The following is a 26314-nucleotide window of genomic DNA, read 5'->3' as shown; positions in this document are numbered from 1 at the left end:
AATAAAAATAAATAAATAAAAAACTCTTGAGAGATACGTAAGAAATCAAATAAGTGATTATCTATGGGGGAGGGTAAAGGGGACAGAGGTGGGAGCAGGATTTCTCAATAAATGTCTTTTTATGTCATTTTGATTTTTGAACTAAATTGGGAAATCTAGTGAAAAAATAAAACTTTCAAAAATTGTTGGAAGGAAAAAAAGGTAGGTGAGCTATGGAATTCAGCACTGTTTAAAAAGGTTAATCAAGTTCGGTAGTTCTTTTACCTGACCCTCTCCTTGTATGCACAGCTAACAATACATTTGCCAAGAATTGCTTTTTAAGGTCCAGCAGAAAGGCTCCTTCTTCCATGATCCCTTCCCTTCTGCTCTAAACTGAAGTCCTACACAGCTCTGTTGGCCTTACCTCTTACCTAGATCGGCTGTTTGTGTATATACACACAATATTTACCAGTTTCCTGAAAGCAAAAACCCCATCTCATTCGATCTCTGTACTCCCTCTAGCCTAGCCCAGGGCCTCTCATACAGTAGATGCTGAACAAACAAAATATTACTTGAGTGGGGAGTTAATGCTTAATGGTTACAGAGTTTCTGTTTGGGGTAATGAAAAAGTTTTGGAAACAGCAGTGATGGTTGCACAACATGGTAAATGTAATGCATGCTGCTGAACTGTAAACTTAAAAAGGCTTAATTTTATGTGAAATACATACATACATCTACTTAACACTGCTGGCAGCTCAGGTCACTTCAGAAAGAGAGCTGCAACTAGAAATAACAAATCTCCAGTAAAAGGCCCTCTCCAGATGTCTTCCAGGAGTATAGTAAGTGCTCAATAAACATCCGCTAATTAAAGGAATGGACAGCATGATCCTATGAAGAATGTCAAATCTGAGAAAAAGCTATCATGTTGATGACAGAGTATATTGTGTATAAAACAGACGTGGACATATCTATCTATTTAAGGACTAAAGAGGCTCTTGCAAACTTTTTCTTTATTTAACTTTCAGTAAAAATATAGACTCCTAACTCAATAGAAAGACAGCAGTGACAGTAATCATCACATAGGAGGAGCTCAACAAATTCCAAAGTCATTAGTTTCAAGTTCCATGTCACAACCACCTTGGTCTGATTCTGTCCTTCCCTACAGAATTCCAAGAGCTGGTGTGGTTCACTTAATCATCTCATTGGGGCCAGTCCTTTCCTGACTTTCACTCAAATCCAGAACTTCTGATTTGTGGCTCACAATACTTCAGTCATCTATAAAACTGTCTGGAAATTAGATATTTTTAGCCCGAGTCAGGGACATAAAACCTCTTTTTTAAGGGATATAGTGAATCCTGGTATTCATCACCAAAAAGATCCTCAAGTGTAAAAAGTACAATCTGTGCCTCTTTCAAAATAGAACGTTTAAGCTTAAAAAAGTTAAAAAAAAATCTCTTCCCAAACTCATTACCAGACACACCAGCCACACCAGGAGCTGACAAGACCTGCTGCTTCCATCACAGAGAACATGAGACTCTAACACCACACCACGAAATGGAAGAAAATGGTGGGAGCTTTCTGCGTGGTGCTCCTCAGTCCAGACTGGGACACAGACGACCCTCCCTCCTGAACTGGATCCCCACCACCTTTGCAAAGGCCACTGGACATGTCTCTTAAACACTGGATTTCAGCTCTTCATCATTCTGCCCTGGGGATCCCTTCTCCTTAAGCTCTTTGTCACGGTCTGGGGAAATACTCTGACTTTCTATGGTGGCGACAGCATCTGAGTCCAATTTTCTTCTTTTCTTCAGTTGGTGCAAGTGGGATTTGGATTTTCTATGTGCTAAGACAAAACCAAAACAAAACAAAACTCATTAGGATTTTCTAGAATTAATCCTAGAAGCATCAAAAATTACCTATACAATCCTCTTTAACAATAACAGGATCAATACATGTGCCGTTATAGCTGCTTAGCATTTTTAAGGGAAGATAAGTTATATGGCCAGCTAGCTAGCAAACTGGCACGAGCTACCATGTATCGAGTGCACCCTGCTAGGTTCTTTACATCACTAATCCTCACAACAATCTTGCAGGACACTATTATTCAGCTCATTTTACACAGGAGGAAACTGAAGTTCACAGAGAGTTTACGTTTTGTTCAAGATCACCCAGCAGGTAAGCTCTTCCTCTGGTTTACTTGTAGTTCAAAAAGAGACTCGATTTTCCAGTATGGAGCGTCCTGATACAGATAACATTTCAACTCAAATGGCCAAAAAGTTATAAGTCCAAATCCTTGTCTGTATCACAGGACAGATGCCCTGTCCTGCCTCAGGCCTATAGCATCCAGAGCTGTCCTTCCCACTTCTTCCCTGCTTGCACAGGCTGCCCCTCCTGGTCTAACATCCTTATGCCTGGGTCAGAAAAGCCATGTGAACAACCAACCCACAAGGCTCACATTCTCCAGGCACACCATGCATGAGAGACAACAAGAAGCATTTTTCGGGGACAACCCCTTTTTAGAGTCCACAGAAACAGTAAAGATGAAAAGCTACTGTTCCTGATATCAACTTCTGATCTCTCACCTCAAACATAGTTCCCACTCTCTGATTAACTCATATAAGCTCTTTTTTACTATCCTATTCTTTTTCAAGGAAATCTTATTTGGGACCTCATAAAGGGATAGATAACTAGATTGGATTCTCTTGTATACATATTAAAAACACCATTTTTAAGAGTTTAGAAGCAAAAATAAGTAAGGAACAGGTTAGAGGTCAAAGAAAAGTTTATTTGGAGGGAAAAAGTCAGCTTTGTTCTCCAACATGAGCCTAAGGCAAAAATGGGCTTCTGGATTGGCTCTCCACGGCAGCAGGAGACGGGAGCAAGGACTTGACAGATGGCACCATAGAAGGGCTTACACAAGCTAAGCTCACAAAGGCTCACAAATGTTGCTTCTCTGAGGCTATCCCTGAAGGACATTCGACAAATCGAACCACTAAGTTTCCTTAGAAGAGACAATCAGACACTCTTTCTCTTTCCCTTTCATCATTATAAATCAACGACAATCGAGGCTTCTTCTGCTGCTTGGGCAATCACAGCCATCCCCAGTCTCTGACAATGGAGTTCATTTTGCCAGAGTTACCAGTTAATAGAACTAATCATTCTATTGGTTGGTATGGGGGGAAAAATCTACTTCTATGAGAATTCTCTGTAAAGCAGTACTCTGAGCAGAAGGATTCCAGCCGCTGTGTAAACTACAAGCCCTACTGTGCCTGAAAGGAGTGGGCCTTAAACAAGTTTCTAAATACAGGGAAATTCAAGGCTTGGAGGCTAACGGCCTTTGAGCATTGACTGTATCTCTAGAGAAATCCGACAGGGGAGCGCAGCATGACTCTGTGGCAGAGGCCGTTCCAGGCTCTGAAGCAGGGAGACAGACTGGCCACTTAGGGCAGGGTGACTCTGGGTTGGCTGGGTAGCACCTCGTAAGCAAGATATCACCCAACTTCTTGAGACATGGCGCACAGTCTTGCTTTCACAGTCTTCCTTAACACTTCTTTCTCATCACAGTTTTAGCAATTACCACCATTTCAATGTACTACCTTAAAAATTATTGAAGAGATACCACTTTTTTTTCTTTTTTTGAGGAAGACTAGCCCTGAGCTAACATCCGTGCCTATCTTCTTCTACTTTATATGCGGGATGCCTACCACAGCATGGTGTGCCAAGCGGTGCCATGTCCACACCCAAGACGCGAACTGGTGAACCCGGGGCCGCTGAAATGGAACGTGCACACTTAACAGCTGCACCACCGGGCTGGTCCGAGATACCACTTTTGAATAATGTACTCAGGACGAGTAACTGCACTTCCTGCTCCGTGTCGGCTGTTTCTGCTTCTTTGGTCTCTTGCGTGAGTTGCCTGGCTTCCCTTAAAATCCTACCTCAACCCCACTGAGATCTAAACCTGAAAGGCCAAGAAACTCTCATAAGGTAGGATCATGAAAGTCACAGGAGCTCTGGAAAGTTAACTGCAGACCTCTCAGTACAAAATATCTGCTCTAGCCAATGCTAGAGGGCATATGATCTTCCTTTGAAATTCAGAATACAGCGATAACTCTCCAATTTGGGAAGGCCTCCATGAAATCTGACCAGTCTCTTAGAGGAATCTGGCCATCCCTTTACAAAGAAGCAGACTCTGGCACTGAACCTACCAAAGACCTTAAATTTCATGAAGTCAATGTGACCCACCCTTACAGATTATTCCATGCTTTTCCCCAGACTCTACCTGCCCATTCGCGGTCCCCAATGATGATTCGATCACAGAGGTCACACATGTGATAACTTCTCTTGTTCTCAGTTTCATTACATGGCATCTTTACTGGAGCAGCTGCAGGCTGGTGGCCCTAAAAGAACAAGGAGGGGATGGGGGAGAAGCATTTGATTCTAAGAGATTTGAATATCATTCTCTGATATTAAAGGGAGTGGGATTTTCCCAAGATTTCTTTTTCTCATCCCAGAGAGCAGGTGGGCTGTGAACAGATTTTACCGACAACCTTTCTGAATGAGAAAGTAGAAACGCAGCCTCCAGGGATCTAAAAGCAGCCAACCCTTCTGCTTTATTCCATGGAAAAGAGGGCTTGGTTCCCTGGGTAGTAACAAAGGTGTCAGCTAAGGAAAGCTCTCTGAAAACCAGACAATAGACAGTACCATGATTAACATCACCTGGATGAAACTTCGCACGATTTCAAGAGCAGGTTCAAGAACAGACTCCTCCCACTTTGAGACATCAGATACTTCTAAGCCATATACTGGGGGAACACTGGGACCGGGTCCTAATAAAGACAAAGAAAAGTTGTGAGAGGTCAGCCCCCAAGACCTAATCTACCGTGCTCCCAGGACTCCAAAATTCTCATGGGAAACATATGGGACCAAACGAATAAACATTCTGACCACGCCGTTCATTTCAACCAGAAACATGAACCAAACCACTAGATACAATCCAAGAAAGACCTAGAAGGTTGATTGGTCTGTGCGAATAAGTCTAGGTATATAATCCGGAGCCTCAGGTGTAGGATCTTCCAGATCAGTCAGGAAAACAATACAGAGTAATAGTTCTAGCGACCACTGTGTGGGTTACAATATCAAGACAGCACATCATAGGAGGAAATAAACTGACAGCATGAAGTAAGTGAGTAAGTGCCTGTTCTAAGTTCCATATCATCTTACAGTGATGTCACTGTGGCAAGAGAGTTCACAGCTTTCTTTAGGAGCAGATAGTAGTCTCAGGATTGTATAGATTCCTTCAGCAGTTTGACATTCATGAAACTCAGTGATACCATATCGATAATCATGGGCTGCTAACAGCATAGTATTAGCCAATGAGTCGCTGAATCTGAGAATTAGAAAGAAGCCTTGGAATTGAACTAGTTGAGGCCCTTCTTTTAGGAAAGAGATCTAGAGGAGCATTCAAGAAATACCTTCTGGCAAACACTTCTGAATGGAGATGAGACTGGTGGTATCCAAGAGTACAGCTACAGGCATTTCTTCCATCTGAGCCAAGCATGTTTAGTCTCTGCTGGTAGCTTCCCTAGCTTGCAGATTAAACTGCCTTCCACAGCTAAGTCAAGTCAGTTGCCTGAAGGCAAAGAGCATCACCCCATGGACAAAACAGCAAAGTCCTTGGGATGCCAACGGCCGGCAGGTGCTGGCCTTTTGATTGTGCCAACCACAAATAAGATTCTTCATAAACTGGACTGAGCTGCACCTGCCACCACACAGAAAGGTGAGACTAGGAGGGTGCAGGCAGCATCCACAGCACACCTGGCCTTGGCTAAGCTCTGCACCTGTTTCCAGGCCACTCTATATTTTCCTTTCCCCTCTAAGTCCTTTGTTGGGCTTCTGTGCCCTGTCTAAGCACCTTTCAACAAGTTCTCGGCTCCCAGCTGCTATTTCTGGCTTAGGTCCAAGGCCAAGCTGGGGTGGGGAAGTCTCTCTGGCTTCTTGCCAGAACCAGATCCCAGCAGACCAGCCCTAGCCAATCACACATGGCTCCTGATTTACAGGGCAGCTGCGCCTTTCACTCTAGCACCAGGACTGTGCTGGCATACACATGAATAAGGAACAGACATATGATGCACTGTGCCATCAACCCCTCCTGACTGAGACGGGGTAGTTACTGTGGCTTTACCACCAGAGGAAGTTCCAAATCATTACAAAAAATGTCTTTTGTTACAGACTAATTGTTAGCCCTGGGGAAAAAAGAAGCTACATTAGAAATTTGTAGTAGTAAACTTCCATTTCAGCTAATGCAAAGACTTCTTCTATCTAACAGGACAGGCAGAGAAAGCAGGATAAGGAGAAGAAAACGTAAAGAGCCTTTTGGTGCCAGAACTACAGTGAAGCACTCTGGCAGAGCGAGAACTAGGAGAGAGAACTCCAGCATCCAGTGGTCAACAACAGCCATCAAGGTGTTTTGTTTAGAGACACTGAGGAGCGGGGTGGAGGCCCCAGCTGTCCTTAACTGTAACTGAAAGTGGACATCTAACGGCGAAAGGAAAAGGGGATATTCAGAAGCATATTTAAAAAGTGCCCACAAGACAAAATCGCGTTTCACTCATGCTTAATCCCTTTAAATTAATCTCCTTTTAGCTCATAATCACACAAGTCTTACCAAAGGCCCAAAACTTATGCTGTCTAGCTAAACTTACAACTAAAGGAAACGAGAAGATAGATAAAGGTATAAAGCAAAGCATGGACTTTGGAGCCAGGTTTGCACTCAATACTCTACTGCTTATTAGCTAGGGGATTCTGCCAAGTTATTTAACTTCCTGAAGCCTCCATTTCCTTATCTGCAAAAGAACAAAAAAATTAAAAAAAATAACATCTACCTCAAAGGCTCGATAATATACATACAGCACGAAATTTAGTGCCAAGGACGTAGTACAGGGTCAAATGAATGAGAATTTCCTTCCTTTTTCCTTAAAAGTATTGTTCAATTAAGGTTAAAACTGAAGCAGTCTGGGGCCAGCCCAGTGGCATAGTGGTTAAGTTCGAGTGCTCTACTTCAGCCACCAGGGGTTCACAGGTTTGGATCCCAGGCATGGACCTAGCACTGCTCGTCAAGCCACACTGTGGCAGTATCCCACGTGAAACAGAGGAAGATTGACACAGATGTTAGCTCAGGGCCAATCTTCCCAAAAAAAAAGCAGTCTGAAGCACCACGTATCTGAACATGAAAGTATACTGGGAGAAGTGGTGAAGGTTTGATCTTTTCATACTGCTCATCTGGCCCAAGAACCAGTTTAATTAGGAAAGCATGCCTACAGAAATCTGATTTTTCTTCAGGTAAAAATTTGAAGCTAAAATCAACCCTGAGCATCAACTTTACTAAGATGATGTTGCTATTTTGCTCTTACCTGTTTGCAACCAGTACTCATGTGTTCAAGGCATAGGGCAGACTCCTTACTAGAAAGATTTAATTTGTTTTCTGAGACATCAGAAGAAAATATCCCAGGACAATCATTTATGCAATAGACCTCCCTCCAGGTCAGGTCCCAAATCTCAGAACAAGCCCAGAAACTAAAGTTCATTTTCTGGGTGAGCTGAGGACTTGTATCTTCTATTGAAAAAAGACCCGGGGGAAAAGGAAAAACATGAGACTTACTGCTCAAAAAACGGTTTTTAACCCATCGGTTTTGCTTCCGGGCATATCTCTTAGTCACTTGTTTCAGAGCCTCAATACCTGAAAGATAAGGTAGATACAAGAACCTCTAATGAAATAGTTCTCACCCTGCCAAAAGGCAGGCCCACCCAGCCCAGTGGAAGAGAAAAGTTGCCACAGCAGCACACTGGTGGACACTTCGTAGACAAAAATCTCAATTCTGAGCTGAAGGCCATTTGGGATTCTTCTAACATCATCTCTTTCTCAGACCATACCAGGATACTCTGTCACCCCAGGATGTCCAAGGCTAGGTTAAATGGAGGAATTCACACCTTTCTTTAGGAGCTGGTTACTAGTCTCTGGTGTGCATTTTCCCTCAGTGATCAGGTACTCGTGAAATTCCTTGAAGCCAATTGACTGGAAGATACCACGTTGATAGTCCTGGCTGGGAACAGGAGAGCATCAGCAGATGAGCCATTGCATCTGAGAGCTAGAAGGGGCCTTGCAGATGATCTAGCCAAGCCATTTCATCTCACAGATGAGGAAATTGAGATCCTGAACAGTTACTGCCCCTCTGAAATCCTTCCTCCACCACCCCTCACCAGCTCCCAGCTTACTTCTCTTGAAAATTAACTCCTGGGAATGTCTAACAATTAGAAAATTGCAACTGTAACAAGTACACCAAATCTCCTTCCAAGAAGCCTTGTGAATGCCAAGGACAAAGGCTAATGAACAAGTAGATCCAAAGCCAGTATTATGTTTAGGGTCTTTTGACCATAAGCAAGGTATAGAGAGTAGGTCAAAGTAACAGGCAAATCCTCACCTATTTTCTGCAACTTTCTTCTGATTATAGCGTCTGTGAAAATCTCTTAGTTCATCCAAAAGCCCAGCGGCAAGCATGTCATCCACCCTCTTATCCAAGCGCTCATCTAGAACTTGAATCAAATTAGCCCATCAACCAGCAAGCCTGCCATAGGTGTATACTACACATTTACAGAATGAATGGACAGGCTGCCACAAAGAAGAATTTGTTCAAATGGAAGAAAGAGTTGAGAGTCCAAGATTACATAACAATTCATGTTATATTTAGTCATACTTAAGACTCTGCAACTCCAATAAAAAGTCAGAATGAAACATATGTCTTATTATTATATAAAGAGGAAGCATACAATTACAGCTATTAGGAAGAACAAACACTTTATTCTTGTATGGAACGGATAGCCAGTGTTTATTTTAGAGGCAGCTGAGAACCCCCTGTTTTATCCATCTTACTATTTCCATTAGATTTGTTACTCTAACTTTGTGTTATTTCACATTTAAGGACTCTCAGATGACACCTTGGATAGGAACGAGGAATTTCAATCCAAAGTCATCCAAGGTATATCGTGAACTACTGAACCAGACAAATGAGCAAAGAGTAAGAGGTCATAATCATTCGATGCAGTAGTCAAACACAACTTTATTATGAATCAGAGACCATTATTTTATGATGAACTGTACTACATGTTTTTATTTACAGAAATTTCATTAAAAGATTACCTTCTTCTAGAAAGTTCTAACTGAGATTAATTGAACAAGTTTTCAACATCTCAATCATGTTCTTCTACATCTCTGCCATCACTATTTCTCGGCCTGCAATAGTAACCTTTTTTTCTATCTTCCTAAAAAGATTCCATTTATTATTATTATTACTATTATTATTATTATATAATTATTAGTATTATTCCATCCACCATGTGTCAGGCACATTCTGCACACTTTGTATGTATTATGAATTCACCTAATCCTCAATGAAGCTATGAGATATGTACTATTATTATTATTCTCTCCATTTTACAGAAGAGAAAATTAGGGCAGAGAAAGGTAAATTAACTTGCCTTAAAACTCACATAGCTGGAAGATGGTGGAGAGGAATTTGAATCCAGACAGTGTGGTTCAGAGACCATGCTCTTAATCACTACACCCTAGTGCCTGGTCTCATAATCATCTCCTTACCTTTCCAGACCTGGCTAATAGGTTACCTTTACAAATTGGTCCGACTCCCCCCAGAGAATGTTCATCATCCCTTCTCTGGGGCCCCACAGCACTTTCTAGCCCGATATTTATCACAACACAGTATCCATCTCATTACTTGTTGACTCACTAGACTGGGAGCTCCTTAAGAGCAGGCACCGCCTCTTAGACGTCTCTGAAATCCAAGTACTATGCAGAATACTTGACACTTCAATGAATGCTTACTGACTGTCTGTTAGATAAAGGAGTTACTACACTCACAGGGCATTATTATACTTTAGCAAAAGAAAGCACCATCAAGCTAGCTAGCTAACCAACATACCCACTTCTCAGGCCTACTGCTTCTAGAATAATCAGTGATCCAGCTACCAGCCAACCCAGAGAGTCAGACTTCCTTCCAGAGGGGCCTTCCTTCTCTTTCTCCTTTGGATCTTCCCTGGATGTCAGGCTCTTTCCCATGCCATCCACCCCATCTTATCCCACCCTTGGTATCTTATCCTAGTGCCAAGGCTACACTTCCTCCATCTCCAGACAGATACCTAGGGGAAAGGCACCATGCCTAAGTCAACAAAGAATGGCAATGATAATAAAATTAATAGCTAACATTTGTTTAGTGCTCGCTCTGAGCCATTCATGGCTCTAAGCATTTTATATATAGTAATGTATTACTCTAAGCTCTATCTCAGATGGAGTCTAGGACATCAAAGGGCTTTTACCTGTCTGGTCAGTATGAAGCCAGAGGATGCAAGGGTTAGGGAACTTCAGAGGCCCTCCAAGGGGACCACCACCTTCTTCTGCTTGTTGACGATGAAGAAATTCACTATGAGAGATTCCTGTTTCTTCAAATACTTGCAAGCTCCTAAGTCATTTGAAATGGGAGGGTGGGCACTCATAAAAACCATTAGGAAATATTAATTCTCAAGTGAAACAAGGAAAAAGCCTATCTATTATACAACATCTCGTTCTCATTTTCACTGCATAAGCCCCTGAAGATATGAAGATCAAGGGTTACTACAATCCTATAGCTACTCAGAAAAGAGTCTTAAAGAAACTTTGGGTAAAGTAGGAAATAATACCATTCTTTTAAACATATATAAATTTTTCTGAAATCAGTCAAATAGGTTCAGAAACAACAGGTTTCTTCTACACAAACAGAATGGGACTCGCTCACATTTAGGTAAGCAGTAAAAGAGCTTGTTTGGGACACTGCTACAAGCCAACAAGTCGAGTCTCGCTGCAATGCCTTTCCCACAGTACAAAAGTATGTTGTATATCCAGCTCGACAACTTTCTTTTTAAATATGTCTAAAATTAATGAAGAATGCTTCTGACTAATTCAGTACTCTACTAGCACAAAGATCACTGAAGAAAGAACTCCCATCCTTATTCTTGAGCCACCATCCACTCTGTCCATATCTACTATGGTATGCAGCACTAGGTAATTTAACTCTCAAATCTATACTCCACTACTCTGTGTGATTGCAACTTATCAGCTTGAAAATGATCTTTCCCTTCCTGACCCAATTTACTTCCTGAAACCTTAACACAAGAGTAGAAACCCCTTGTCTTCCTGTATCACTGGTCACTCAAAGAGGACCTACGAGGAAAAAATGTAGTAACCAATCTCTCATTCATCTGGAAGTTAGTTAGCATACAGCGTCAAACTGAAAGAAAGATGAAAAAAGTTCTCCTGTCGTCTCTAAAAGAGACTCTAGAGCTCTTGCTTAGAACCTACTGACTCTTACTAAGATACAACTCTCAATTCATTACTAGCTTAGAAGGCGAAATGAGGAGAGGTGATAAGGACGAATTGATTGAGGCCAGCCCCATGGTCGAGTGGTTAAAGTTCTGCGCACTCTGCTTCAGCAGCCTGGGTTCACGGGTTTGGATCCTGGGCATGGACCTACACCACTCATCAAGCCATGCTGTGGCAGCATACCACATACAAAGTGGAAAAAGACTGGCATAGATGTTAGCTCAGGGCAAATCTTCCTCAGAAAAAAATAAAAGAAGGAAAGAACTGATTAATAACAGGAGAGGACAATAAAGACCAAGCTCCAGAACCATATCATAAAACAATATAAAAATGAATGTTCATAACATTCTTGAATTTTCCAAAACTTTTTTGAAAGAGTTCCATTAAAATAAAATGTTTGAATACTTCAAAGTATAAACTTCATTTATCTATAATATACATTATCATCAGGGTAATACTGCCTTCAAGGGGGCAAAAAAATTTAGATATTACAATGATGTGTGGCCATCCAAAGGGCAACCATACTCCCAAAAATCTTTCATGGAGGGTGAGGAGAGAGGGAGGCACAATTAGGGAAAAAAATTCTAAAAAGGCTCAGGGGGAACAATAATTAAAAAAAGGATTAAGAAACACTGATATAGAACATTCATTTGAGTAGAATACTTCACAACCCCTATCAATACCAACTGTTACTATAAGACTTCATCTGTGTAACCATCCATATGTTAGGTCCTTCATTAGATCCTCTACTCTGCCAGATATGGTCTCACTCCCAAGACTTGCAGAAAAATAAACCTAACACATGAGGCTGCAATTTCAAAACAACCTAAGAAAACATGACCCTATGAGTTCATTCATCACCTCTCTCCTCCCTTAAAGCAAGTCTCCCTGTGCAAAGGTGAGCTGATCTATGAGACAGTTTATAAAATCTACCTCCCACTGGGAAAGCTGCTGGGGCAGAACTTGGCATTGCACAATCAATTATGAAACCCAAATCACAGTGTAAACTGCCTGCATGTCAGAAAAAATGTATATGAAAACTGTTATACAAGCAAAGATCAAATAGAAAATGAAGAAAGATTACACAGGCCCTAGGGAAAGAGTATATTGTATTATGCATTTGTAAATCTAACAACAAAGCAGGGTGCAACTATTTATTGAGGGAGTTGGACTGAGGCAATAACTCAGGGCCTCCCAACCTGCTGAGCTAGAACACATCAATTGCCACTAACTACTATTACCAAACTTCTCAGCACCCAGGCACACTGAAGAACCGACAGCCCCCTTAGTCTAAAGGAACTTGGGCTCAGCGAGCCCAGGCTTTCTTACCTGGCCACTTTGCGCTTGTCATGTGGGTGTAGCTTGGCGGCCCTTTCCGGGTCCACCTGGCTTAGGCGTTTGTGGAGTACATGGCCATCCTCCTTTTCAAGCTCTACTTTCCGGTCAATCACCTTCTCAGTGTCCATCTCCTGGGGCTATTAAATGAAGGTTTACAAGTAAATTTAACAATTCAACAAACATTGAGACATTGTATGTGCCAGGCATTTTGCTAAGTGTTAGGAATAAAGAGTAGAAATGAATCAGAAGGTCTTGCCATAGAGTAAAAGACAGACCATAAAAAAAATTCCAATACACCATGGTACTGCTCTAAGGCCAAAGCAAACACAGAGGAAGGAATACTGCTCAGTGAAGTGCTCAGGTACCCTGCCTCCTTGTCAGTAGCACAAATAGGTACCAAGGCTAACACATCTGTATTAACATATCCAAGAGTCTAGTCTTCTCAGCAAGAGAGACTGAGAGTGGACCAGAAGTGCCAGCACATTACAGTTTGCAAAGGCCCACCCTATGCAATAGCACCTCTGTAAGAAAAGTCACAGTTGGACTTCTCCCTGACATATAGATCGTTATAGCCAGGAAATGCTGAATCAGACTAATGTACAGTTAACTTACATGGAGATGCTAATTAACCCACAGAGAAGCATTTTTCCCACACACAGCCCCTGCCCTGAGGCCAGCCTGGAGGAGCACACTTCACATACGGAGGCGGCATTTGCTTCAGATTATTAAGTAGGAAAATTACAGTTGTTGAGTATAAGAAATAGGCAAGAGTCAACCTTCCTCCCACTAAAATTAGCTGGCAAGAAAGAGGAACCCATTTCCTCAGTTCAGTGAGTTACAAGTGAACTAAACATACCTTAGCATTGACAAGAACTTTCCAGAGCAGAGCTTCAATGTAGTAATTGGTTCCTCCCACGACAATAGGAATTTTGTCTCGGGCAAATATATCTTCAATGTGAATATTAAGAAAGACATCACAATATTTAATATCAGAAGAGAATCCTGATTCACTTGGGAAGGAGCGTATTGGCAAGAAACCACATTCATTTGGTTGCTAGAGAGCAGAGGAGAAAGGGTAGAAACCAAGATGTTTCCTTTGAGTCTTCAGAATCATTTCCTATCAGTTCTGAAGACACTTGCATAAACCATAGAGACAAATGCATGATAGTAACTCCTTCCAGTTCTGGAACTTTCTAGGCCTTGCTGCTAAAATTCAAAGCTTGCCTGGTATTCCAAGTCAGTTTAATGAGCATAAGCCCAAGGACTCACAACCAAATGTCAGCTGCTCAGGAAGCCACCACCAAGGTGATGTCCGTTGTGGAACTTTGCCTTCTAAGTCCAATTACAAGCTGGCTTCTTAAAGCCATGGTTCTTAGACTCAGTCAGCCTTCACTATTACGCAGTAGTAGTGTACATTTCAGCCACTTGAGACTCCACCAGATAAACTGAGAAGCATGGGTTCTGAAGACAAACAGATTTCAACTACCAGCTCCAACTCTTGGGCAAGTTATTCAGCCTGCCTGAGCTTCAGTTTTCTCACCTGTAAAAGCCTCATGAGTTCTTATGAGCATGAAACGTGACAATGCAAGTAAATCCCCTACCACAATGCCTGAAATATTTTTTTCACTTGAGTAAGCACTCAATTTACTTTAGCCCTTATTGTTTTTATACCCCTGCTACTTTAAATTCTTCTCTTCAGAATCTCTGTTGAACAGATAATTATCTACTTTAAGAAAGGCTTTGCTTCTGAGAATAACCGATAAAAAGAGACTTTCAACCCAGATAAAAAGACTCATTTACACACTTCTTCTTCCCCTTGCCAGCCAGTCTGTGGGCACAGGGATAGACGACCTCTTTCCTCTCAGAAGCCCACTAACCCTTAAGAGGCTGGAGTAGGGTGGAGAGAAAGATGTTACCAATCAAGGATCATGAAGAAGAAACACTGCTTGTCTATTTCTTTTTTAAAAAGGAAACAAATTCTATACTCCCCCAACTACAGGGAGTGTACAACTACACAGTAATTCCAATAAAACTTTAAATATATAATATGATTAACAAAGGGAAAGGGAGCAAGGGAAAAAAAGGTGAAGAGAAAAATGGTGCAATAGCAGAAGAGGAGAGAGTAGACAAGAGGGAGGGAGACGGGATAGGAGACGTTTGGTGGGAAAAGGTCTAACTTGTTTGCCCAACCATGAAACAACTGTGATCCTGGCCAAAACCCTCCTCCCCTTTGGGCCTCAGTATCTAGTACCTTCGCCTGTCAAATCAAGAGGATCGACTGGATCCTTAAGGTACTTTCAACTCTGACATTCTGATTTTAGGTTCTCAGCTAAAGTCCCAAATCTGCAACTCTCTACAGGACCTGATTAAGTCATGCCCTGCCGTTGCTGCCCTGTGAGAAGTTTAATTAGCCCTCCATTTTCTGTCAGCTCTTTCTGAACAGCCCAACTGTCTTAGAGCAACAACATACATTTGGTGATATGTTTTAATTCACAGAGGGTTTTCATACACATTATCTCATCACATACAACTGCCTTGTAAGGCAGGTAGGGCAAGAATTATCTGCATTTTAATCTCTGACCATTTGATAGTCAAAAAAAAAATCTCATTATTTTGATTTGCATGGCCCTGATTACTAGCAAGGGTAAAGCTTTTTCCACGTTTATCACCATTACATTTCTTCCTCTCTGAATTACTATTCGTGCCCTTTAAGCATTTTTCATATTGATTCATAAGAGTTCTTCATATACTAGGTATATTAACCATGTGCCTTTCCTCTGTTCCAAATATTATCTCCCTGGTTTGTAGTCTGTGTTTTAATTTTGTTTATAGTAGGCTGTTTTCCTTATTGTTTTTAATTATAAAACATTCAATACATAGAAAAGAACATATGTAATTTCTATAAATTATGAAGCCTAACAATAAAACTAACACTCATGAACCCAATGCAAAAAAGGGACTATTAACAATTCATTTGAAGCTTTCTGTGTATTCATTTCCACTCCAATTCCCTACTTCCCCTCTCTGAGGGAACCACTATCCTGAATTGTTTTGAGGTTTTTTGTTTGTTTTTCATCATTCTCTTCCTATTCTTTACGTTATTACTGATATGTATGTACTCCTAAACAACATATTGGTTAGTTCTACTTGCTTTTCAATCTTTATAATAAATGGTACGAACATGTATGTAATCCTTCTATATCTCCCACATTTTACAGTGTTTCTAGATTACTCCACATTGATGCACGTAGCTACAATTTATTCAGTTTCGCTGCTGAAAAAGTACTTAATTTACACAAACAAAACAAATTTTATACATTCTTCTGTAAGTAGGAATTCAGGTGTTTAATGCGTTTTTGCTGTTAAGAGCAATGCTATCATGAATGAGATCCACCACGTATAGCTCCTGGTACACTTGTGGTGAGGTTTCTCTAGGGTAGAAACCTAGAAGGTCTGGTTGATACACATTGTCGCTAGTATAAATTCTTAATTCTTACCTATTCAAATCTAGCTATTTTCCTTAAAAAAGAAATTGTTATGGAGATGGATGGTGGCGATGGCTGTACAACAATGTGAATGGATTTAATACCACTGAATTATACATTTAAAAATGTTAAGACAGTAAATTTTATATTATGTGTATTTTAACACGAAAAAAAGAAAAAAACTGAAAAATAATTTAAAAAATTTTTAAAAGACTGTATCTACAAAGCCCTTCCCTAAAGGGCTACTCTAAAATCACATAACTACTCAATTACATATTATTCCATTTGCTTTAAAGTTTCATTAAAAATACATCTATTTAGAGCCAACCTTGATGGCCCAGTGGTTAAAGCTCGGCGCTGCTCACCACTTCGGCGACCCCGGGTTCACTTCCCAGTCGAGGAGCCACAGCACTTGTCTGTCAGTTGCCATGCTGTGGTGGCAGCTCACATAGAAGAACTAGAACGACCTACAACTAGAATATACAACTATGCACTAGGGCTTTGGGGAGGTAAAAAAAAAAAAAATGAGCAAGAATGGCAACAGATGTTAGCTTAGGGTGACTCTTTCCCTGCAAAAAAACAACAAAAAAGGAAGACTAAAAATACATATATTTAACTGTGAAATCCACCTGGAATTCATGTCATATATAATGAAGACATGATTTTATTTTTTCCCAAAACAATCACTATCCCAGGAATAATTATTAACCGCTGCATTATTTCTCCATTAACACCTTGATCATAAGCTAAATATATACTCATTTGAATTTGTATCTGAGTTTTCCATTCTGTCCCACAAATTTGTCTAGTATTATATAAGTTCCATGCTATTATAATTATTATGAATTTTCAATATGTTTTAACATCTGACAATCCAGATATTTAGGGCAATCTGATTAAAATACAAGGGCAGTCCCCCCTATACTGTTCTTTTTTCAAAACCTTGTTGGTGTTACCCAGAACTAATTTTTTCCAGTCCTCCACCCAACAATCCCTTTGAAATTCTAACTGTAACTCCATTACATTTAAAATTAATTTTTTGTCCCCATTTAAAGAGTGTAAAAATGAAGTGCGAGCGTGGGGGAGGGGGTGGGCGGGGGGGGGGGGGGCGGGCAGCGTTAAAAGCTTTACCTAATAAAATTCACATGGTCAAAACAGGCAGTTCTAGGACTAGAACATAGATTTTCTGGTTCCTAAATCAGTGTTCTCTCCATTAAAACAGCGCTTTTCAAATTTCAATGTGCACACGAATCACCTGGGACTCTTGCTTAAAAGCAGATTCTGATTCAGTAGGTCTGGAGTGAGGCCCAAATTCACGAAGTCTAAGAAGCCCCCAAGGGACGCTGATGGTGCAGTCTGAGGACAAGACTCTGAGCAGCAAGGACACTGTTATCTTCCAAACCATGTAGTTCTGATGGGGATGCTACTTATTGGTAGTTAGGTCTTGGGGGCCCCTGCTTAGAAGAAACGGTCACTAGAAAGAAAACGTCTTTCTTGGCTTGGGCTGCCTTGCACCCACCAAGCCTAGCTGCTGTCTTTTCTAAGGATATCAGAGCAGTTGCCTTGTTCCTGAAGTCCACCACTGTGTAATTTGTCACAAGAGGATCCACAAAGCTGATCATGTGGTGCTGGCACATTCTCTGCTCCCGGGCAGAAACTTTGTTGGTGATAATGTCTAGGCCTTCATAAACCTAGGGGAAAGAAAATTATCATGAGAAAGTCATCTGCCTCCATAAAATGCAACACTTGGAAGGTGGAAATGGTGGTCTGTCCCTCACTCCTGCCAAACACTTGACTGACCCAAAGTACCGGGGTAGATGTGCTCTAACCAGAGCACAGCCAGAGACACAAAACTCAAGACCAAGGAAGCAGAAGAAAACAGAGCACTGGCTTTCTTATCAAATAGTGCCTATCAGCTGAGACTTAAAGATCAAAAGTGCACATAAACCAGTGCCTAAGTGAGAACTAATTCTACAAGATTAACTGGTAGTTCTTTAGGCCTGAACCTGAAGCATTTAAAAATGGGCAGGTTGCTTTATTTATTCTACTTATCACAAGTCTCCAGAAAGGTAACGTTTTGCATTGCTCACAGTTCTACTTCATTTTTTATTTATTTATTTTTTTGAGGAAGATTAGCCCTGAGCTAACATCTGCTGCCAATCCTCCTCTTTTTGCTGAGGAAGACTGGCCATGAACTAACATCTGTGCCCACCTTCCTCTACTTTCTATGCGGGACACCCGCCACAGCATGGCTTGAGGAGCGGTGCGTAGGTCTGCGCCTCGGATCTGAACCAGCAAATCCCTGGCCGCTGAAGTGGAGCACTCGAACTTAACCGCTGCACCACTGGGCCAGCCCCTCATAGTTCTACTTCAAATGATTAGATACTTCTTGGATTTAAATGGCTCTGAAAGGTTTTTAGAATTTGTATAGGATTGGCTCCATTTGTGGAGAAGTGGCCTATCTACAAAGACATATATATAAAACATACACACAAACACTTTGAAGTCAGAACCCCTAATACTGCTGTACTCTAGTGGAAACATTGTGATCTATTCAAATTACTGCTTCAGGGGGTCAGCACGTACAGTCTAAACACTCAAAGGCAATATCCTGTCTGTAAGCTCGTGACATGCCAAATTCAACTAAAAAGTTCAAGTGTACTTTTTCTAAATGCAAGGTCTCAGATAAAGAACAGATCTGAAAATACTAGTTTGAAAATAGGGATGAATGCTTTGAGATTAAATGTTCCCTCTGTAATCACTGATTCTACAGGGAGCACTGAATGAACAAATAATAAGTTCCATAGAGCCCACAAAGATGTTAAAAGCATTTTTTATCTCACATTTCCCTTTACTTACATGGGTGTCAAATAAGTACAGTACAGCATAATGGTTAGGAGGAAGGACCCTGGCGCCAGGCTGCCTCAGATCAATTCCTAGCTCTGCCACTTACTAGTTATTCGTACTTGGAGTCGTCAGTTACTAACTTCTCTGTGCCTCAATCTCTCATCAGTAAAACGAGGATAATACTATCATCTATCTCATAGGGTTGCTTTCCGGATTAAATGAGTTAACACATGTAAAGCACTTCACTTTTGCCTGGCACACTGTAAACGCTATATAAGAGTCATTATATTACTACCCATATTATGACCACTGCCACTACTACTATCACAACAACACGAGGAGAATGGGAAATAATTTTAGTGTCACTATTCATCACTCTGAACCCTCTGTTAGCTGCTGAGGTTATTTACCAAACAAGGATATAAGCTATCTTCAAGCAAAAGAAAACTGTTAATTAGTAAAATAATGCACAGAAAAAATATCAACAAAGCTATAGCGAAAGACCTAGCTCAGGCTTTAACTCATTGAATCTGTGCTTGACAATAGAATTATATTCTTACACCTGAATATTGACAGAATCTTAAACCACAGGGTGTCCCTTTCTCGGTATCTTGAACAAGACTTCCTTCTGATGTTATCAAGTGCCACAGGGTATACTGTATACGGGAGTCTTCTGTGCACATTAAGACAACTAAAGGGGGAAAAGGAGTTAATAATTGTGTGTTCCTCTCCCTCCTTTCCCACAGCCTTTCGTTGGCTCTGTTGTAACTGAGAATTCCAGATGACCCAATGTGAAAGAACTTACAAAGTAACAACTTGATTTTGCCAGTAGAGGATTTCTGTACTCCGTAAGTGGATTCTCATCTTAACACTGAGGTCAGTATTAAGGAAATTCATAGTTGCAAATCTATTACTCCACACCTCAAAAAAAGTCAAAATGTTAACATCTCTACCAGCACATTCTATCAGATACGTAGACAAATTGTAGATAAATTTTCATCCTGTGTCCTCCTTTAGGTATATCTTCAAGAGTCCCTTAAAATGGCAAGTTTAAACAAACAAATAAATCAAACAGAAGGTAACCCCAGAACTACGCTCACCTTATTTACTAAAGGAAGTGGCCTATTGTACTGTTTATGGTACATAAAAATGTCAACAAATATCAGAAAGAAAAAATATTAATGGTTTAAAGAAAGCAGAGTTCGGGGCCAGCCCAGTGGCACAGCGGTTAAGTTTGCACATTCCGCTTCTCGGTGGCCTGGGGTTTGCCGGTTCAGACCCCAGGAGCGGACATGGCACCGCTTGCCAAAAGCCATGCTGTGGTAGGCGTCCCACATATAAAGTAGAGGAAAATAGGCACGGATGTTAGCTCAGGGCCAGTCTTCCTTAGCAAAAAGAGGAGGATTGGCAGTAGTTAGCTCAGGGCTAATCTTCCTCAAAAAAAAAAAAAAAAGCAGAGTTCTTGCTCAAAGAGTCAACAAACTAAAAACTGTAACTCATATAAAAGTACTACATCTTGGGGCCGGCCCAGTAACATAGCAGTTAAGTTTGTGCATTCCAGTTCAGCAGCCCAGGGTTCGCCAGTTCGGATTCCAGGCACAGGCCTACACACCACTCCTCAAGGCCTGCTGTGACAGCATCCCACATATAAAGCAGAGGAAGATGGGCACAGATGTTAGCTCAGAGCCAATCTTCCTCAGCAAAAAGAGGAGGATTGGCAGTGGATATTAGCTCAGGGCTAATCTTCCAAAAATAAAAAGAGAATTACTATATGAGCCAACAATTCCAGTTCTGGTTATATACCCAAAAGAACTGAAAGCAGGGAGTTGAACAGATATTTATACACCCATGTTTATAGCAGCATTATTCACAACGGCCAAAAGGTGGAAGAAGCCCAAGTGTCCATCATGGATGAATGGATAAACAAAATGTGGTATGTACATACAATATTATTATTCAGCCTTTAAAAGGAGGGAAATTCTGACACATGCTATAACACACATGAACCTTGAAGACATGTTAAGTGAAATAAGTCAGTCTCAAAAGGACAAATACTATATAATTCCACTTATATGACATATCTAGAGTAGTCTAACTCAGGGAGAAAAGTAGAATGGTAGTTGCCAGGGGTTGGGGCAGAGAGGAATGGGGAGTCAGTATATAACGGGTACAGAATCTCAGTTTGGGGGCCGGCCCCGTGGCCGAGTGTTCACATGCTCCACTGTGGCGACCCAGGATTTCGCTGGTTCGGGTCCTAGGCGCAGACATGGCACGGCTCATCAGGCCACGCTGAGTCAGCATTCCACATGCCACAACTAGAAGGACGTGCAACTAAGATATACAACTATGTACCAGGGGGGATTTGGGAAGATAAAGCATAAAAAGAAAAAAAAAAGACTGGCCACAGTTGTAGCTTAGGTGCCAATCTTTAAAGAAAAAAAAAAAGAATTTCAGTTTGAGAAGATGAAAAAAAGTTCTGGAGATGGAGGGTGATGATGGTTGTAGAACAATGTGAATGTGCTTAATGCCACTGAAATGGTAAAACAGTAAATTTTACGATATGTATACCTTATCAAAATAATTTTTTTAAAAAAGACTTGAATGATAGATTTTAGGTACAATGAGAAACTAGTGAATACTAGCAATGACATAAAATTTTCAAAAATCTGTTGAATTTTTCACTTCTTTAGAATATATACTCAGAAGTAGAATTGCTAGATCCATATGGTAACTTTCAAAATTATTGAGAGGGTTGGTAATGTTCTATTTCTTGAACTGAGTTGTGGTTACACAGGTATTTTCACTTTCTGATAATTTACTGAACTGCACAGTTACAAATTATGATTTTATGGTATACATTATTTATCAATTAAAATCATACTACATGACCAAAAAGCAAAAACACAGAGACATTTTACATATCAGCAGTAAAAATATCTAAACAAACTAAAAACCAATCAATTTTACAAATGTCACATTTGGTCCATAAAGATATTCATATTGTTAAGTGCCACAATTGGGCTTATAATTTTATTACCTGCCTAGGAAACATGGTTCTACCAGAATAGGTTAGGTTTGTAGCTGATTGCCTTACATTTCACCTATTTTCCAGCTTCAATTATAGTTTCAGTGTGACTCTATCTATAGAACAGTCAGCCCTGGGTGCTACAAAGAGCTAAAAGGATCTGTGTTATCTTTTAAAGGCAGCTTGTGACTCTGTTCCATTTCCCATTCTCCCAGAGGACACCTGTGATCTGTGTACATAAATATGACTGGATAAGATGCTTCTCTCTGCACAAATCAGATTCTGGCAATACTAAGGAAACTCTGGCCTCTCTATGAGGCCTGATAACTGAAAACTTTGAAAAATGGCAGGTTTAACCTACTTAGCCAATTATCAACATAAGTGACCTATCTCAGCAAACATTTATTGACAGTCTACTATGTGCCAGGTACTCTCCAAGATGTGAGGCATGCAAAGAAGATTAAGAAAGGGTCCCTGTCCTCAAGGAGTTCAGGGTAGCAAGAGACAGAGATACAAATAACTGTACCATAAGGAAGTAAGTGATATTAAAAGTTTGTAAGAAAGATATTAAAGTTTGACTTTACAATCTTTTTTTTCTTTAAAGATTGGCACCTGAGCTAACACCTGTTGCCAATTTTTTTTGTTTTTTTCCTCTTCTTCTTCTTCTCCCCAATGCCCTCCAGTACAGAGTTGTATATTCCAGTTGTAGGTCCTTCTAGTTGTGCTATGTGGGACACCGCCTCAGCATGGCTTGATGAGTGGTACTCCGCACCCAGGATCTGAACCAGCAAAACCCTGGGCCGCCGAAGAAGAGCATGTGAACTTAACCACTTGGCCATGGGGCTGGCCCCGACAATCTTCTTTAAATATCATAACCACCAAACATTTAATGTTCTATGTATTTAACTGAGAACTATAGGGAAAAATGCCTCCTTGTCTTATTGCCTCCTTGTCTCTATTGAGGGTTTATTTCCAGACTGAAAAATTTTGGGGAAAAGGCCACAAGGCTAAAATAACCTGAACTCTCCAAACCAGCAGAGCTGAAGTGCCCAGAGGGGCCAAGGAAGGTGAGGGAAATCAACAACAGAGGCCCAGAGGAAAAGTAGCAGAACCTCGAGCTATGGCTGTCAACCTGAAGTGAACGTGTCTACCAGGGGACATTTGGCAATGTTGGGAAACATTTTTGGCTGTCACAACTGCGGGGGTGGGGGTGCTACTGGCATCTAGTGCGCAGAGGCCAGGGATGCTGCTAATCATCCTATGATGCAGGACAACTCCGCACCCACAACAAAGAATTACCTGCTCCAAAAATGTCGACAGTCCCAAAGTTGAGAAACCCTGATCCAAAGAAATTTCACCTCGGAGAAATTCCCCAAAATCTTTAAGTGTACAGCCAAAGATCCCACTCAACTAAGGCTCCAACCCTTTGAGGTTGTCATGCTATAGGGTGGTCCTAATGTGTGTGCTAATCAGCAGTATCCTGGACACTGGGCAGATCAGGGAGCTCTGTCTGAGTGCTGGCTGGATGCCCCAGCACAGCTGTCTACAAGCAAGAGGGAAAGCTGCCCCCCTAATTTGATTCCTCCCCGCATTTGACTTCATTTTCTTCTCAATTCAAATTAGATCTGAAGCCCTTCAATCACTTTCTTACCTCTGTGGATTACGGCTGCCTTGAAAATCACAATCTTGGATTATGGATCAATACAACTATCTACCTTCTCTGCTGGCTGCCCCCTACTGCCCCAGGAATATCTTACTCAGAGCCACACTAATGAATCCTGACTGCGAAATACAACTTTTCTACTAAGGTCTCAAAACATGCAACGGAAAAATCAACAATCTGATACTACTGAGCTCTCTCTCCCTCATAAATCATTCTCTTTTGGGGCTTCAATGGCACCAATCTCTCCAGCTTTTCTTCCTATCGCATTGGCCCTTCCTCAGTTTCCTTTACTGAGGCCAGCCACTGATCTATTAGCAATGTTCACTGGTTTGGATCCTGGGCGTGGACATGGCACTGCTTGTCACACCATGCTGAGGTAGCATCCCACATGCCACAACCAGAAGGACCCACAGGTAAAATATACAACTACGTACTGGGGGGATATGGGGAGAAAAAGCAGGAAAAAAAAAAAAAAGAAGATTGGCAACAGTTGTTAGCTCCAGTGCCAATCTTTAAAAAATAAAATAAATAAATAAATAAATACCTAGTGTACATTTCCATCATCAATGAGAGGCGTATAATATAGTAAAGTGATTAACAGTGAGGACCCTGGAGCCAGATTGCCTGGACTTAAGTCCTGGCTCCACCACTTAGTAGCTAGGTAACTTAGGGCAAGTTATTTAACTTCTCTGTGCCTCAGATTTCTTATTTATAAGGTGAGGATAATCTTAAATCTACCTTCAAAGGGTTATTGTGAGAATTAAATAACTAATAGATGCAAAGCATAGGGAATAGGGCCTGCCCTATAGGAAGCAGTCAATAAATCTTAGCTAGCTATCATCATCACCCCCCAAACAGGCACCTGTAACCTAAGTATGTCCAAAACTGAACTCCTTATCTTCCCAGCCATATTTGAGTGAACCACTTAAGAGAACCAAACCAAAAATCTTGAAATAATCCTAGTATCTCTGTCTGTCTCTCTCTCCCCACATTTCCAATCTGTGTCAACTTCTATCCATGCTAGTTACTAAAATTCTCTCAAAGTTCACCACCAGCACATTTCCCTCTGCCATTACATCAACTGAAGGCTTCATGATTTCTTAACTAGACTATTCTATCAGCTTCCTCACTGATCTTCCTAAGTTCCTTGTTGATCTTCCTAACTTTAGGGTATAACCCTCCAATTTATGTCCACACTGAATCAGTGATCTTTCTAAAATGAAAATCTGACCTCATCTAGCCCCAAACTCTTTAGCATCACCTCCTAATGAAAGCCTGCCTTGAGATCACTCTCCAATCCTCCCCACTCTCTTGTCCTCTGTGCTCCCACAGTACTCTGCATTTACCTCTATCATAGAACTTAGTGTACATGACTTTAAAATATTTCTATTTTCCTCCCTAGTCTACAGGTTCTGCAGAAGAAGTTGTGTATTGCATCTCTAGCTCCAGTACCTAGCACAGTGCCTAATACATGGAATATACTCAATGAATACTCTGTTCCTGAGGTGCAGAGTGCTAGATCTTACGCTAAGAAAATGTTGTCCTAGGGCCGGCACAGTGGTTAAGTTCACACGTTCTGCTTCAGCCGCCCAGGGTTCGCTGGTTCAGATCCCGGGTACAGACCTACGCACTGTTTGTCAAGCCAGGCTGCGGCAGGCATCCCACATATAAAGGAGAGGAAGATGGGCACGGATGTTAGCTTAGGGCCAGTCTTCCTCAGGAAAAAAAGAAGAGGACTGGCAGCAGATGGTAGCTCAGGGCTAATCTTCGCCCCCCCCCCCCCCCCGAAAAAAAAGAATATGTTGTCCTCATTTCACCAATGAGGAAACAGAAACTTAGACACTAGTCACACAGCTAGTTAGTGGCAGAGGGCAAACTTTGAATCCATGTCTTCTGACTTCACAGAGTTCTTTTCCTACTATGTTGCTAATCTCTGTTCAGTACAAATCAGCTTTGTGACTTTGAGAAGTCAGCTTTCTCTCCTGGAACCTCAAGTTCCTCACATCTAACATCCCATCTAATTCTAATAGTCCAAGCTTCAGAAAAAGAGTTTTGGCATAGGAAGGTGAAAGGAAAAATTACTTTTTTAAAGGACGTTGGCACTCACCAGAAAGTTGATTTTCCTTTTTGATTAAAGGAATTAGAATTTGAATTTGATTATTCAACTGAAGAGATGTCGAAGAGTAGGGAAGAGGTCAGTCTCCTGCCTAACTTTTCTTTCTTAATAAAAGGTGATTTTTTTTTTTTTTATATAAATTGACACTTTACTAGGTTAGAAAGAATGAATTAGCTGCAGGAACATCATGGCAGGCAACTACTCCTTTTAGCTTTGTTGGCAGAAAGTCAACAGCAGACATGCTGAATAAATCAGACAGATTAAGATGCTCAGAAAGCAGGAGAACCTGCACCTGACCTGTTCAGTCAGTCTGGTGAGGGGTGGTTTGGAATTCAAAGTGCAGATCATGGCTTTTACTCTTCCTATGGCTATCTCTCTTTAAAGGAAAAGGGACTAGAATCATAATATAAGGCCATGCTTCTCAAACTGAGAAGTGCAT

General features: G+C 41.1%; 1 protein-coding gene across 13 annotated transcripts in view; it reads right to left on the bottom strand.

Annotated features, from left to right (window-relative positions):
- Positions 1 to 26314, bottom strand: part of TRIT1 (tRNA isopentenyltransferase 1) — a 79643-nt gene that overhangs the window by 35956 nt on the left and 17373 nt on the right. For 2 of the 13 annotated variants that reach the window (XM_001498287.6, XM_070260324.1), the window contains 10 exons: positions 17775 to 17915; positions 13596 to 13694; positions 12731 to 12876; positions 10363 to 10505; positions 8457 to 8568; positions 7966 to 8078; positions 7637 to 7714; positions 4696 to 4805; positions 4259 to 4376; positions 973 to 1822 (listed from right to left, as the gene is read on the bottom strand). In XM_001498287.6, coding sequence (XP_001498337.2) covers positions 1653 to 1822; positions 4259 to 4376; positions 4696 to 4805; positions 7637 to 7714; positions 7966 to 8078; positions 8457 to 8568; positions 10363 to 10505; positions 12731 to 12876; positions 13596 to 13694; positions 17775 to 17915 — 1230 coding nt within the window. In that variant the 3' untranslated portion in view covers positions 973 to 1652. Of the gene's footprint in view, positions 1 to 972; positions 1823 to 3508; positions 3750 to 4258; positions 4377 to 4680; positions 4806 to 7636; positions 7715 to 7965; positions 8079 to 8456; positions 8569 to 10362; positions 10506 to 12730; positions 12877 to 13595; positions 13794 to 17479; positions 17916 to 26314 lie in introns of those variants that run through there. The other 11 variants (XM_023632696.2, XM_023632706.2, XM_070260320.1 and 8 more) reach the window with 8 other exon arrangements.

This window comes from Equus caballus, chromosome 2 (genome assembly GCF_041296265.1).
Source record: "Equus caballus isolate H_3958 breed thoroughbred chromosome 2, TB-T2T, whole genome shotgun sequence".
Lineage (NCBI taxonomy): Eukaryota > Metazoa > Chordata > Mammalia > Perissodactyla > Equidae > Equus > Equus caballus.
This window is presented reverse-complemented; position numbering and strand designations above follow the sequence as displayed.